The sequence below is a fragment of the Clupea harengus genome, chromosome 7 (assembly GCF_900700415.2).
Source record: "Clupea harengus chromosome 7, Ch_v2.0.2, whole genome shotgun sequence".
NCBI lineage: Eukaryota > Metazoa > Chordata > Actinopteri > Clupeiformes > Clupeidae > Clupea > Clupea harengus.
In genome coordinates this window covers 26,705,922-26,719,930 of record NC_045158.1, presented here as the reverse complement: position 1 = coordinate 26,719,930, position 14,009 = coordinate 26,705,922, and the positions used below count along the sequence as shown (strand labels likewise).

At 44.7% G+C, this 14,009-nt stretch overlaps 1 protein-coding gene across 2 annotated transcripts in view; it reads right to left on the bottom strand.

The window, feature by feature from the left end:
* The window catches only part of stxbp1b (syntaxin binding protein 1b), a 20,262-nt gene extending 6,614 nt beyond the window's left edge, over positions 1-13,648 (bottom strand). For both annotated transcript variants that reach the window (XM_031570974.2, XM_012817853.3), the window contains exons 1-13: positions 13,486-13,648; positions 9,943-9,992; positions 9,712-9,793; positions 8,645-8,721; positions 6,864-6,942; positions 6,618-6,721; positions 3,583-3,731; positions 3,038-3,122; positions 2,539-2,669; positions 2,300-2,407; positions 2,101-2,161; positions 1,885-1,950; positions 1,456-1,536 (exon numbers count right to left, since the gene is read on the bottom strand). In XM_031570974.2, the coding sequence (XP_031426834.1) occupies positions 1,456-1,536; positions 1,885-1,950; positions 2,101-2,161; positions 2,300-2,407; positions 2,539-2,669; positions 3,038-3,122; positions 3,583-3,731; positions 6,618-6,721; positions 6,864-6,942; positions 8,645-8,721; positions 9,712-9,793; positions 9,943-9,992; positions 13,486-13,522 (1,110 nt within the window). In that variant the 5' untranslated portion in view covers positions 13,523-13,648. The remainder of the gene's footprint in view (positions 1-1,455; positions 1,537-1,884; positions 1,951-2,100; positions 2,162-2,299; positions 2,408-2,538; positions 2,670-3,037; positions 3,123-3,582; positions 3,732-6,617; positions 6,722-6,863; positions 6,943-8,644; positions 8,722-9,711; positions 9,794-9,942; positions 9,993-13,485) is intronic.
* Positions 13,649-14,009: the final 361 nt, after the last annotated feature.

Genomic DNA, 14,009 nt, shown 5'->3' with positions numbered 1-14,009 from the left:
CGCATAAAGCACACAGATTTCACACTATGCCTACACGCATAAAGCACACAGATTTCACACTATGCCTATACACATAAAGCACACAGATTTCACACTGTGCCTACACGCATAAAGCACACAGATTTCACACTATGCCTACACGCATAAAGCACACATTTCATATCCTTTAGGTAAATAAATGTCAACATTTTCTCGAACCAGGGAACATTAGTTTCTCCTGCTCCAAGGTGTAGTTCCTCTATCAACGCTTTCAGTAACACTATTGCACCAGGACAACAAATTGGATCAGGGAATTTTGTTTACCAACAGGGGTCTGTGAATGTGCTTCTTATCCTTCCATATCATATGCTAATTTTGCTCTATGTAACTCAAAAATATTCAAACACAAATCTCAATGGACTATGGATCAGGGCAGACCTCTCTGAATAAGATGAAAAGAGCATATTATAATCAATGTCTTCAAGACACAAGTATCAACAGAAAACATGATCAAATTCTGGAAATGTCTGAAAAGTAGGTTTCTCCTAAAACCTCTTCATTGGCAGAGAATAACAGAATCAATGGGTACCCATGACAACAGAGCATTGTCTTTCTTGACAGCTCTTTGACGGCATTCCTGTGCTTGCTGGCTGTATCTGCTGTTCTCAGCGCCAGCAAAGCCTCATACCTGCAGTGACGTTCCAACCAGACAGTGGCATTAGCTTCCCTGTTCTGTCAAGAGCGCTAACACCTTGTGTCACTGAATTAGAACAGAAGCCTCATACCTGCAGTGGCGTTCCAACCAGACAGTAGCATTAGCTTCCCGGTTCTGTCAAGAGCGCTAACACCTTGTGTCACTGAATTAGAACAGGAACACGCTGCACGGCACAGTGCTAAGTCTGAGACTGGAGTGGTTACACCCAAAGAGTGTCAATGTAAATCCCTATTATGCTTCTCTGCTTTTCCCCATTTCCTTTAGTGTGTCATGTAGCTTTTTGTGCATGTAAACAGTCTGTCAAGTTACAGAGCCCAAAGTACACGCCGGAGGGAGGAACTCTCTCCCAGAGAAATTCCACTTTTCTCAGCTGCCTGAAGCATCCTGTTGGAATGCCAGCTCTTTTCCTTGGTTGATGGTTGATGAAATAAAACTATGAACATTGGAAATTAGCATAATATGTCCTCTTTAAATGTAGATGTAAAGCCTTTCGTCACTTTTAAAAGTTCCATTGAAGGCAAGGCCTATATTTCATGAGAGTGTCTGGCTTCTTAAAAGTGAATGTGTCTTGCTGCCAGTTCAGTTCAGTTCAATTCTAATTCATTTAGTTCAGTTCCATTCCAAGTAATTGATGGCTTGCATCACAGGAACACAGCAAACAGTGTAGGACTACTCAGATATTTATCTGGCCTTTCACACAACCTCGGGCATATTGGTGGCAATAGCGGTTTCTTTTTCTACGTAATAAGTTATAGCCGTACCTGTTCCACGCGACACAGCTTGTCCACGGTGCCCTGATATTGATTCATGCAGTCCTCAGCCAGGTGCAGATGAGTGGAGTACTGAGTGCAGAAAGTAAACACCGAGTCAAGATATCTAACTCCTCCTCTTGGGTTATTTGACAGTGTACCTTACAAACAGGGCTGTGAGTGGGTTATTTGACAGTGTACCTTACAAACAGGGCTGTGATTGGGTTATTTGACAGTGTACCTTACAAACAGGCCTGTGATTGGGTTATTTGACAGTGTACCTTACAAACAGGCCTGTGATTGGGTTATTTGACAGTGTACCTTACAAACAGGCCTGTGATTGGGTTATTTGACAGTGTACCTTACAAACAGGGCTGTGATTGGTCTATTTGACAGTGTACCTTACAAACAGGGCTGTGATTGGGTTATTTGACAGTGTACCTTGCCCAGCTCCTTCTGATACTGTGGCATCTTCTTCAACATCTGTGATAGCTCCTTTAGTGAGGTCTGCAATACACGCAACAAAGGAAAGAGTCGGAAAAACGCTGGCTTAAATAATGAATCGATTTAGCAAAAGACTTAAGGGCTTTTGTGTTTTTTTCCACATCTAGACTGTACACAACAGTAGCTGGGATAGCTGAGGAAAACAAGACATACCTTCTCTCCTGTGTTCATCTTTTTGCTTGACGTGAAGTCCTTCAGAGATTTTGTCACTGCCCTGAGTGTGGGGAGAGAGAGGAAAAATAGAGATTTCAAGAGATTCGGCATGGCGGCAAAAATAGAACCCCATTATTGATCCACAGAAAAAGAAAGTTCTTTCTGCTGGGTGTATACAGTAATCATGGCAAAGACCTACGTGGATACTTCTGCAATGTGCTTGTGACGCAAGGTCATCCAAAGGTCATCATCCTCATCCAGAAGAACATCTTTCATGCGAGTCTCTCCCATTCCACTGGTCTCAAACCTGCCACACAAACACACACACACACACACACACAAACACACACATTTACAATAAATAAACACACACACAAATACAAATGCGCAAGGTAACTGTTGCAGCTGCCACTGTAATTGAAGTAAATGTGATCTTACTGGTAAACGTCATTTTCAATGGGCAGCAGGTCATAGCTCATGGCCTGGAGGGTGAGCTCGTGCAGCACAGGGGTCACGGGGTCAAAGCCTCTGTCCAGGATCAACAGCTGAGACCGGGCCTTATCTGGACCCTACACATGCACACAGGGAATGAGGACGAGAGAAAGAGAAAGAGAAAGAGAGAGAGAGAGAGAGAGAGAGAGAGAGAGAGAGAGAGAGAGAGAGAGAGAGAGAGAGACTTTTATAATAATCACTTTTATATATCCAACCCAAATGCTTTGGCAATACTCTACAACGTTATGGTCATGCCAATAAAGCTTCTTTTGAATTTGAATTTGAATTTGAGAGAGACATTAACTGACACTAAGGTAATGCCACTATTCTCAAAGGTATCTATACATGCTTACAGTACATAAACAATCATTCCAGAGTGACTTTAAAGGCGTATGCTCCGTCGCCCACGGTTAACCTTTGAACTCCCAACATCTTATCCACTCACCTCTCCCATGGTGGGGTCGTCTGCCTTGTACCCGTCCAGCTTGTCCTGCAGAAACTGAGCCAGAATGGCGTTGTCTTTGTGTTCCCTGCAAGCAAACAAGACACTGAGGAAGGCATTTCAGCAGACATGATATTAAACGCATGGCCACTTGGGGTGAAAGTAACTAATAATTGTAAGTGCTCAGGAAGTCTTGTAAAACCCACAGTGCTAAGGCATTCTTGCTAATGCTAATCAAACTTGGAAACTTTGGCTGAGTAAAAAAATGACCCCTGGAATTCCAACTAAAATGCATTGCACTGCTCGCGATTTTATTTCAAAAAAGTTTTCTTTTTTACTTTCTCATGATAATTTGTTCAGTGTTGTTTAAGGCCAGCTATGATTAACTACAACCCATGTAGGACTAGAGAGGTCAGCAAGCATCTCTTCTGAACTAGCAACTCTGTCCACAGTTCCTATGACAACAAGAGACAGCCCATCAGTCTGAAAACGTTAGGTAGAGAGGGTTAGCTGCAGTTAGCTTAGCATCGTCCCTTTGCGTCCCTTACACTCTGTAGCGCACGGCAGGGTACTCCTTGAGCGTACAGCACAGGGTGGCCAGCTGCTCAGCCAGACGCTCCATCATCGGGGTCTTCACGTCCTCCTTGAAGGGGCTGTAGAAGTCTTGGAAGGAATCTGGTTTGTCCAAGGAGTACACCTGCACAAAGACCAAGTCCAAAATGTCTTACAGGCTTCAGGGTTACTGCTGACCAATGACAGAGCATGAAATGGGTCTCTACTACTTTGACACCTTAAGCATGTCTGCCTTTGAAAAAGCCATTGATAGGAATAATATAGTTTTTTATTGTGGTTTGGGCTCTGTATACATTTTTTTGCCAAAACTTGGGGTCTACCGTGATGGCCTCTTAATCACATAGACACATACACTTAGTGTGTGTGTGTGTGTGTGTGTGTGTGTGTATGTGTGAGAGAGAGAGAGAGAAAGAGAGAATGAATGAATGAATGAATGAATGTGAATTAAGTCTGCAGTACTGTGACAGTCACCCACAGAGATTATGCAACAGTAATCCTCTTTGGCAACACCACTATTAGTCCCATGTGTAGTCTAAATGCTAGTTCACTTTAGCTTTACATTCATCTCCTGGCGGGGCATTTATAGGATTCTACGATGACAATCTGGGCCCTCTGAACAGAGGTCAAGTAACTCCCTCGCTCTGTCTTTTCCACTCCTCATCTTGGCCTGTAAACTATGTCGGTCAGCCTCTTCTCCACTCTCTCTCTCTCTCTCTCTCTCTCTTCTCTCTCTCTCTCTCTCTCTCTCTCTCTCTCTCCGCATTTGTGTCTCTGCTCATCTATCTCTCGACTCTTCAGATTCTACCCACTGCCCCATCTGTCGAATGTCAGATGATAACAATCCCTCTGCTGTACATGCGAGTTACTCCTATCACACAATCTTCAGGCCATCCCGTTGGTCCCCAGGGTAGCATGTGGATGCGTTATCAGCCAATGGCACAAAGGATTAGAGATGGGTTAGTCCAGCTAGTGTAATGCTGCATCTCTGGCCTCACCCTCTCCAAGGGATTAATTATAGAGGACAACAGCAGAGGATTGGAGGCAAAACTATGCCTTTGCTAAAGCCTCTCCAGAACATTCTATCGTGAGACGCCCCCTCCCCCACGCTGCAGGCCGGTCGGGTGCTTTTCTGTCACGGCTGCCTTCTGCTCTGCTCTGCCAACCAGGAATCCCCATCTCCACCACAACAACCACAGCCACAACAACCACCACTACAACCACTACAACCACCACCACCACTACAACCACTACAACCACCACCACCACTACAACCACTACTACAACCACTACAACCACCACCACTACAACCACCACTACAACTACTACTACAACCACCACTACAACCACCACTACAACCACAACCACTACAACCACAACCAAAACTACAACCCCCACAACCACCACAACAGCCACAACCACCACTACAACCACAACCACCACAACAGCCACAACCACCACTACAACCACAACCACTACAACCACCACTACAACCACCACAACCACCACCACCACCACTACAACCACCACTACAGCCCCCACAACCACCACTACAGCCACCACTACAGCCACAACCACAACCACTACAGCCACCACTACAATCACCACTACAACCACCACTACAACCACCACTACAACCCCCACTACAGCCACAACCCCAACCACAACCACCACCACAACCACCACTACAACCACTACAGCCACCACTACCACCACTACAACCACCACTACAGCCACCACTACAGCCACCACTACAACCACCAACCACCACTACAACCACCACTACAACCACCACTACAACCACTACAACCACTACAACCACCACTACAGCCACTACAACCACCACTACAGCCACCACCACCACTACAACCACCACTACAGCCACCACTACAACCACCACTACAGCCACCACTACAGCCACCACTACAACCACCACTACAGCCACCACTACAACCACCACTACAGCCACCACTACAACCACCACAACCACCACTACAGCCACCACTACAGCCACCACTACAACCACAGCCACAAACAAAACCTGGAATCGCCACAACAACAAAACTGTGAAACCATCAAAACCAAGCCCCAATCTCAATCACAACTACAAAAAAAATCCCATTTAAAACCAACAACAACAACAACATAATCACAGCTACAATCGTGACAACAGCTACATTTAAAAAAAAAATCCAGTCACAGCCAGTCACAGCGAAGTCGAAAACTACAAACGTAGCAACCAACCAAAACCCAATGGAATGTATAGCCGGTCACAACTGCACCACAACTTCAACTAACTACACCTACCACTACCACTACAACCACCACTACAACCACCACTACAACCCCCACTACAGCCACAACCCCAACCACAACCACCACCACAACCACCACTACAACCACTACAGCCACCACTACCACCACTACAACCACCACTACAGCCACCACTACAGCCACCACTACAACCACCAACCACCACTACAACCACCACTACAACCACTACAACCACTACAACCACCACTACAGCCACTACAACCACCACTACAGCCACCACCACCACTACAACCACCACTACAGCCACCACTACAACCACCACTACAGCCACCACTACAGCCACCACTACAACCACCACTACAGCCACCACTACAACCACCACTACAGCCACCACTACAACCACCACAACCACCACTACAGCCACCACTACAGCCACCACTACAACCACAGCCAAAAACAAAACCTGGAATCGCCACAACAACAAAACTGTGAAACCATCAAAACCAAGCCCCAATCTCAATCACAACTACAAAAAAAATCCCATTTAAAACCAACAACAACAACAACAACATAATCACAGCTACAATCGTGACAACAGCTACATTTAAAAAAAAAATCCAGTCACAGCCAGTCACAGCGAAGTCGAAAACTACAAACGTAGCAACCAACCAAAACCCAATGGAATGTATAGCCGGTCACAACTGCACCACAACTTCAACTAACTCCAACCTATTTTTACCTGTGATTCGTAGGGTAGAAAGGCTATGTGAATCTCAGTCAAGGTTTTCATGACTTTGGAGGCCCGGGATTTGGTCAGCAGGTTGAACAGGGAGTCTGGGATAGCTGAGGAAAACAAAGAGGCCGCAGCAGTGGTCAACAGAGTCAGGCACAACACAGGCGTGTGCAGACATCAGGTGCAATGACATTACAGAGAGTTCAAACCTGGGGGAGCCAAAAATCATCATGGGATACACTTGTTACTCACTATCTGTGAAGAAGACGTGAGCCCCCCTGTACATGGTGTTGCGGGGGTCCCGGAAGTCACTGATGAGGCCTTCTACAGACTGCAATCGAATAAAAACAACGACGTCAGTTCTTTAAGAATGTATACAAATGTCTACGCAGCGGACTGCAGTACAAATCTATGTGAAGACATGTACTCTGGCTGTGTAGGGTAACATAGAAGAGCATAGTGGGTCATCTAACTGGCTGAAGATCAAAGTCTAAGTCTTAGAAGTCTAATGCGGAACCTTGGCTAGTGAGTTGGCTAGCCTGGTTAATACACTAGGTGGTGGTGGAATGTGGAACCTTGGCTAGTGAGTTGGCTAGCCTGGTTAATACACTAGGTGGTGGAATGTGGAACCTTGGCTTGGCTAGTGAGTTGGCTAGCCTGGTTAATACACTAGGTGGTGGAATGTGGAACCTTGGCTTGGCTAGTGAGTTGGCTAGCCTGGTTAATACACTAGGTGGTGGAATGTGGAACCTTGGCTTGGCTAGTGAGTTGGCTAGCCTGGGCAATACACTAGGTGGTGGTGGAATGTGGAACCTTGGCTAGTGAATTGGCTAGCCTGGTTAATACACTAGGTGGTGGAATGTGGAACCTTGGCTAGTGAGTTGGCTAGCCTGGGCAATACACTAGGTGGTGGTGGAATGTGGAACCTTGGCTAGTGAGTTGGCTAGCCTGGGCAATACACTAGGTGGTGGTGGAATGTGGAACCTTGGCTAGTGAGTTGGCTAGCCTGGTTAATACACTAGGTGGTGGTGGAATGTGGAACCTTGGCTTGGCTAGTGAGTTGGCTAGCCTGGGCAATACACTAGGTGGTGGTGGAATGTGGAACCTTGGCTTGGCTAGTGAGTTGGCTAGCCTGGTTAATACACTAGGTGGTGGTGGAATGTGGAACCTTGGCTAGTGAGTTGGCTAGCCTGGTTAATACACTAGGTGGTGGTGGAATGTGGAACCTTGGCTAGTGAGTTGGCTAGCCTGGGCAATACACTAGGTGGTGGTGGAATGTGGAACCTTGGCTAGTGAGTTGGCTAGCCTGGTTAATACACTAGGTGGTGGTGGAATGTGGAACCTTGGCTTGGCTAGTGAGTTGGCTAGCCTGGGCAATACATTAGGTGGTGGTGGAATGTGGAACCTTGGCTAGTGAGTTGGCTAGCCTGGTTAATACACTAGGTGGTGGAATGTGGAACCTTGGCTTGGCTAGTGAGTTGGCTAGCCTGGGCAATACACTAGGTGGTGGTGGAATGTGGAACCTTGGCTAGTGAGTTGGCTAGCCTGGTTAATACACTAGGTGGTGGTGGAATGTGGAACCTTGGCTTGGCTAGTGAGTTGGCTAGCCTGGGCAATACACTAGGTGGTGGTGGAATGTGGAACCTTGGCTAGTGAGTTGGCTAGCCTGGTTAATACACTAGGTGGTGGTGGAATGTGGAACCTTGGCTTGGCTAGTGAGTTGGCTAGCCTGGGCAATACACTAGGTGGTGGTGGAATGTGGAACCTTGGCTAGTGAGTTAGCTAGCCTGGTTAATACACTAGATGGTGGTGGAATGTGGAACCTTGGCTTGGCTAGTGAGTTGGCTAGCCTGGTTAATACACTAGGTGGTGGTGGAATGTGGAACCTTGGCTAGTGAGTTGGCTAGCCTGGGCAATACACTAGGTGGTGGTGGAATGTGGAACCTTGGCTAGTGAATTGGCTAGCCTGGGCAATACACTAGGTGGTGGTGGAATGTTGAGCTAAACTGGACAGTGTGAATTGGGGCACTCACTTCATCATTGGGTGAGATGAGATAGATGGCTTCCATGCTGGGCAGGGGCTCACGTTTTTTAGTGATGTCCTCGACGACTGGAAAGAAGAGCGGGGAGGGGAGGAGAGCGGAGGACAGGAAAAGACGAGAGAAGAAAGAAGGTGAGAGAGAGCAGTGCAACAGCCATGTGAGAGGAGGACCAGGGAGAGGAGTAGTGTAGGGGGCAGATGGGGCAGAAAGAAGAGCAGAGGGGTGGAGTAGGGGGCAGATGAGGGCAGATAGACCAGGCAGAGGAGTGGAGTAGGAGACAGAGGGGGCAGAAAGAAGAGCAGAGATGGGATGAAGATAGTGGAGAAAGAAGATGTGGAAAGAAAAGACAGGAAAGCCAAATCAGGTTACTCAGTGTTTTTAGTTATTTGTCTGGTTTACTTTAACTGATTTCAGAAATATATTTACTGAGAAAAATGGTAACGTGTTCAATACTAATTTTACCCGCTGTATAGGCACACATCAAACCACAACCACACGGCCCTCATGCCCATTTTCCTTCAGGGCAACAAACTGAACTAGTTCACATTTCCGCCCAGCAGGCCCAAGCTATATTGCAAAGGGGATTGGGCAAAAAGTGTAAAATGATGCAAGGTATTTGTTTGTAAAAACTGTTGACAGTGAGAGAGTGTTCAACTACGGGTAAGAAAAGTGGGGGATGACCGGTTTATTTTTATTTTCAATGGTTCCTACTTTCTTCTGTGTTGTCGCAATGATGTGTGATTCACTAGTAAAATATCTCGATGAAATGCTGCATTTGGGCCCAAAAAGGATATCCTGACATTCCAATCAATACAGTGGCACATAAAAAGAGCTTTACAGGAAGTCCAAAAGTAACGGAAAGTAATCAAGTTACATTACTTTAATATTGTGATACTTGGATTAGGTTACTGAATACAATTTTTAAACAGGTAATCAGTAATTGTATCGGAAAATATTTTTTTTAAGTAATCCTCACAACCCTGCTTGTGATGCCCTCAGGTAACTCAGTGTATTAGTTATTTGACTGGTTTACTGTAACTGGTAGGTTTCAGACTCACTTGTGATGCCCTCAGACATGATGTCCGTCATCTTGCAGCACGAAGAGATCATCTTCATGCTGAGCCTGTCCACAACCAACGCCTGAGAGAGAGAGAGAGAGAGAGAGAGAGAGAGAGAGAGAGAGAGAGACAAGTCTAAGTCATCTCCTCCCAACATACAGTATATATTTACATACATTAATGATCCCATAATGTATTCATCCGTGCTAAAGCGTAGCATGCAGTCCTTACCTTCCATTCTCCTTTCACTCTGACTTTCTTGATGACATCGTTCATAATCTCTGTTGGTGAAACAAACCCGGTCATCAGAACACAATACAGCACACCCTGCACCATATCATACTGTACAGGGTGCTTTCCAGAACCGGTCCTGAGCTCCATAAGAACTGAAGGATGGGTTTGAGCCAAAGGTCTACTGTGAGGTCCGTTGCAAGTATGCTATACTAATTATGTGGGGGCGACAGTGGTACAGTGGTAGAGAAGTCGTTTAGTAATCAGAAGGTTGCTAGTTCGATTCCCTGTCGAAGCGTCCTTGAGCAAGACACTGAACCCCTAATTGCTCCTGATGTGCAGTGTGCCATCAGTAAAAATGTAAAATGTGTATACATTGTAAGTCGCACATATGTAAGTCGCTTTGGATAAAAGCGTCTGCTAAATGACTAAATGTAAATGTGTCATGGATCATGCCAGGCAGTAGGCTGTGGAGAGAGTGAATAGGCCTGATGTAATGTGTAGGCCACGAGGTGGGTACTCAGAGAACTATGTGAACGGGGGGTGAGAGGGCATATCTGACACTTTCTAAATATATTTCAGAGGTGTCTGCCACGGTGCTGGACAGCTCTCTGCTCTCAGTTTATGATAAACCTTTAAGACTCATGTCATCAGTGCCAAAACATTCACACAACTCTGGTGTTAACCTGTACAGTTGCAGATAAGGACTTCAAGATTAGCTTCAAGATCAAACATCAGCCTTGGGCCACAGCACTGAGGACATATCCACATTTTTAATTTAAAGCCCCAATGTTAGCAACGGCAGAAAGCGGTGACAAAAACATTAGTACTCTTCAATCAAAATTGAATTGCTGAATGGTAATGTTTTAAAATAAACAACAAAAATGGACAGTGATGTTTCAGTACTAGAGAATACAGGAGAACTGAAGGGTGTGATATCTATGCATCGTTCTGTGCAGTGGTGTTTATTTTCAATACTTATTTGATATCCATTCCATGTCAGTGGTTAAAGATTTCTGACCCAATGATATATTGACATGCTCTACATCTTTAAGACAAGCTACACATTTGTGTTGTTTCTCAACCAGATGCCTCTCTCTTGGGGACGCTGTGACAGCATTCGGGCTAAGGATTAGCTCTAAATAAACAGTTAAAAAATATATATCCTATCTCTGTGCAGCAAGAGGGACACTGCAATCACTGGGCCCTAATCTCAGGCCAATCCTCTTACGCCACAGGTTCTGCTATTTCTGTGCCACCGGACGTGACGTCACGGGAGGGGGAAAACACACACACACACACACACACACACACACTCACACACACACTCACTCGCAGACATTTTGGTTTCCAACCCTAAAAATGCCATTACACAAAGAGCTGCAGAAATCAGTTATACATCAAGGACTTTGCCAGCTCTTCACTGAACATAAGTCCCTGTCATTTGTAAATGTATATAAATGTGTATGATTCATTCAAAGTTTGAAGAATGTTCACCTGAGAGATTGAACACACCAACTCATTCCAAACGGAAGTGCCACGTAAACAAGCGGCTTGATAAATGCATAACGCTCTGCTACGGTGTCCACTAAGATTTAAAACACATAAGCAGAACGCATGATTACATACAACTCCGATCTACGCTATAGTGCTGTCTATGAGAGAAGAAGTGGAGGTAAGGTCCTAATGATGGCTATCCCTTCACTACTAGTGGAGTCTATCCAATTAGTCGACTGGATTAACTGGAAGTTCCCCCATGCACATGACGTAAGAGACAGCAACACAAACACAAAAAGCAGCTTTGAGGAGCGTCTCGAGACCTCGCCCCCCGCATGTAAACATCCACCAGGCGGGGGGAGCTGATCGGTGATCAGTGACCTAGAGTGAGGATGTGGTCGTGAGGACACAAATGATGGAGATAAAAAATGTGTGTTGTGGGACACCAACATCCTGATTCCATTAGATCTGTGCTGAACTAAAGTCTCAGGTGAACCAAAATTAATAATGTCCACTCCTACACAAAATACGTTCTCATATTAGATGTTAAGATAGTATTTGATATATAGATGCCTTATGATGCCTTATGAAGCCTTATGATGCCTTATGAAGCCTTATGATGCAGAAAAAAAGAACGTAGACTGATCACTTGGAATTCATCTCATCATAAACGTATCATCTCATGACAATTCTTAATAAAATTTGCTTAGACTTAAAATCCCCAAATCTGATCTCCCCCAATGTGTTAAATGCACAACAAATATATATCGTACCCCTGGAAACTGACATCATAAAATCACATTAGAATGAGTCATGTTAACTACAACAGTATCTTTCTAAGGAACAAATTAGGAGAATTGCTGATCTAATTACTCCACTGATATCACATCTTCCAACAAGTGCGCAACATGACAACAGTAAACACATGGGAAGATGGCTCCCTGCAGTTAAAAACACAGGCGTGGATCACGAAAAGGACTAGCCTGCCAAATCTTAATGGTTGGGGCTGGGTGTAGATCACTTCCAGTCAGACTGAATTTGAAAAGTCTGCTGCATATTAGAATCGGTAGAACCAAATCTCCAGTATAATTCATCAACAGGTCCATTCCAGCAGGTTCATGACACAGGATCTATATCATTGCCCATTTACAATGCAATTTACAGCACCAAGACGGAAAACAAGAGATGTTCATCACAAACACCAGAATATGCATTCATTCTGGGGCTTCTCTTCCTGGTGTACTCAATTCCACCATTACAGTAGCATACCCTTGGTTGCTGGCAGATTGGTGACCTAGGTAAACTCACATGTAAAGCCATCCAATACAATTGTTAAACATACACTGCAGCAATGCAGATTGAATTTGTCACTTAAAAAGACATACCAGGCTTAGGCTTACTACTTAAAATCAATGTTGCATATTGCGATATTGTTTTCAAAAATATTCCCATCATAACGTGATAAATCTGGATAAGTCCATGCTGGACAGGAGTCCTCGATATTGTTTTGTGCCGCTTTGACAAAAACGACCAGAAGCTCCCAAAAAATGTACAAATGTTGTTCAGTGTCTCGTCAGAGTCATATTACAGCAAATTAAATAGGAATGAATACGAATTCGCATGTAAATGTCTATAGACAGGATCTCATGCTATTCTGCACGCAACATACGTGACTCCAGTGAATAGGCTACACAAAGCCTAGCAACGAACACTGAGTGTGATTTAACACAGTTAAGAATGAACAGTAATGATTATATTTTACATTTTACATTTAGGACTAAATAATAATAATAATAATAATAATAAAAATAATACGGGAACAAACTTATCCCAGTTGTTATCCACGTTTGTTACTTTTTTACAGCGTACTAGAAACGAATTACGAGAAAAAGATGAACAGCTTTCAGTGGACTACCCTAACGGACGGAAAGGCTACAGATGAGACTTCTTTCCTGCACCAGGTTGTTTCTAGGTCGAGCTCCCTTTGAGCGGTTTACTCTAAAGTTTCAACACAGTTCAATTCAGAAGTCATTGGCAGTTTCTTACTTTCGCAGACAACCGCCTTGAGCCCGAGGGTTGGCATGATGCTTGCGTTGTGACGGCGCCTCTGCGTCCTTTTCGGTCCTGTCAATCCGACCCTCCACTGAAACGACAGTGAACTGTCCTGCCTCACACTCACAGATGATTAGGGCGAACGGGGCGTCATCGCGTCGGATCTTTAATCCTACACCACTCGGCAGCGCGCTCCATTATCATGGCACACGTTTTCACACCGTGGAAGGAAATTACTTAACACTTCTTTATTGTATGGACTTTTTATTTGTCATTTATAATCCATGTGATACACACAAACACACACACAAAGAGAGAGAGAGAGAGAACATACCAACAAAACAATGTATTGGGTAAAATAAAAAAAACTTGGTCAACACGCATCCCCTCTCCTCACACACACACAGAGACGTATTTGGTCTGAAAAAAGTTCAACTTGTATGAATATTCCATGAATAGTCAAACACACAAAAAGGTGTCATATTTATTGGATGTGTAGCGCACGTATCTACGGTCAG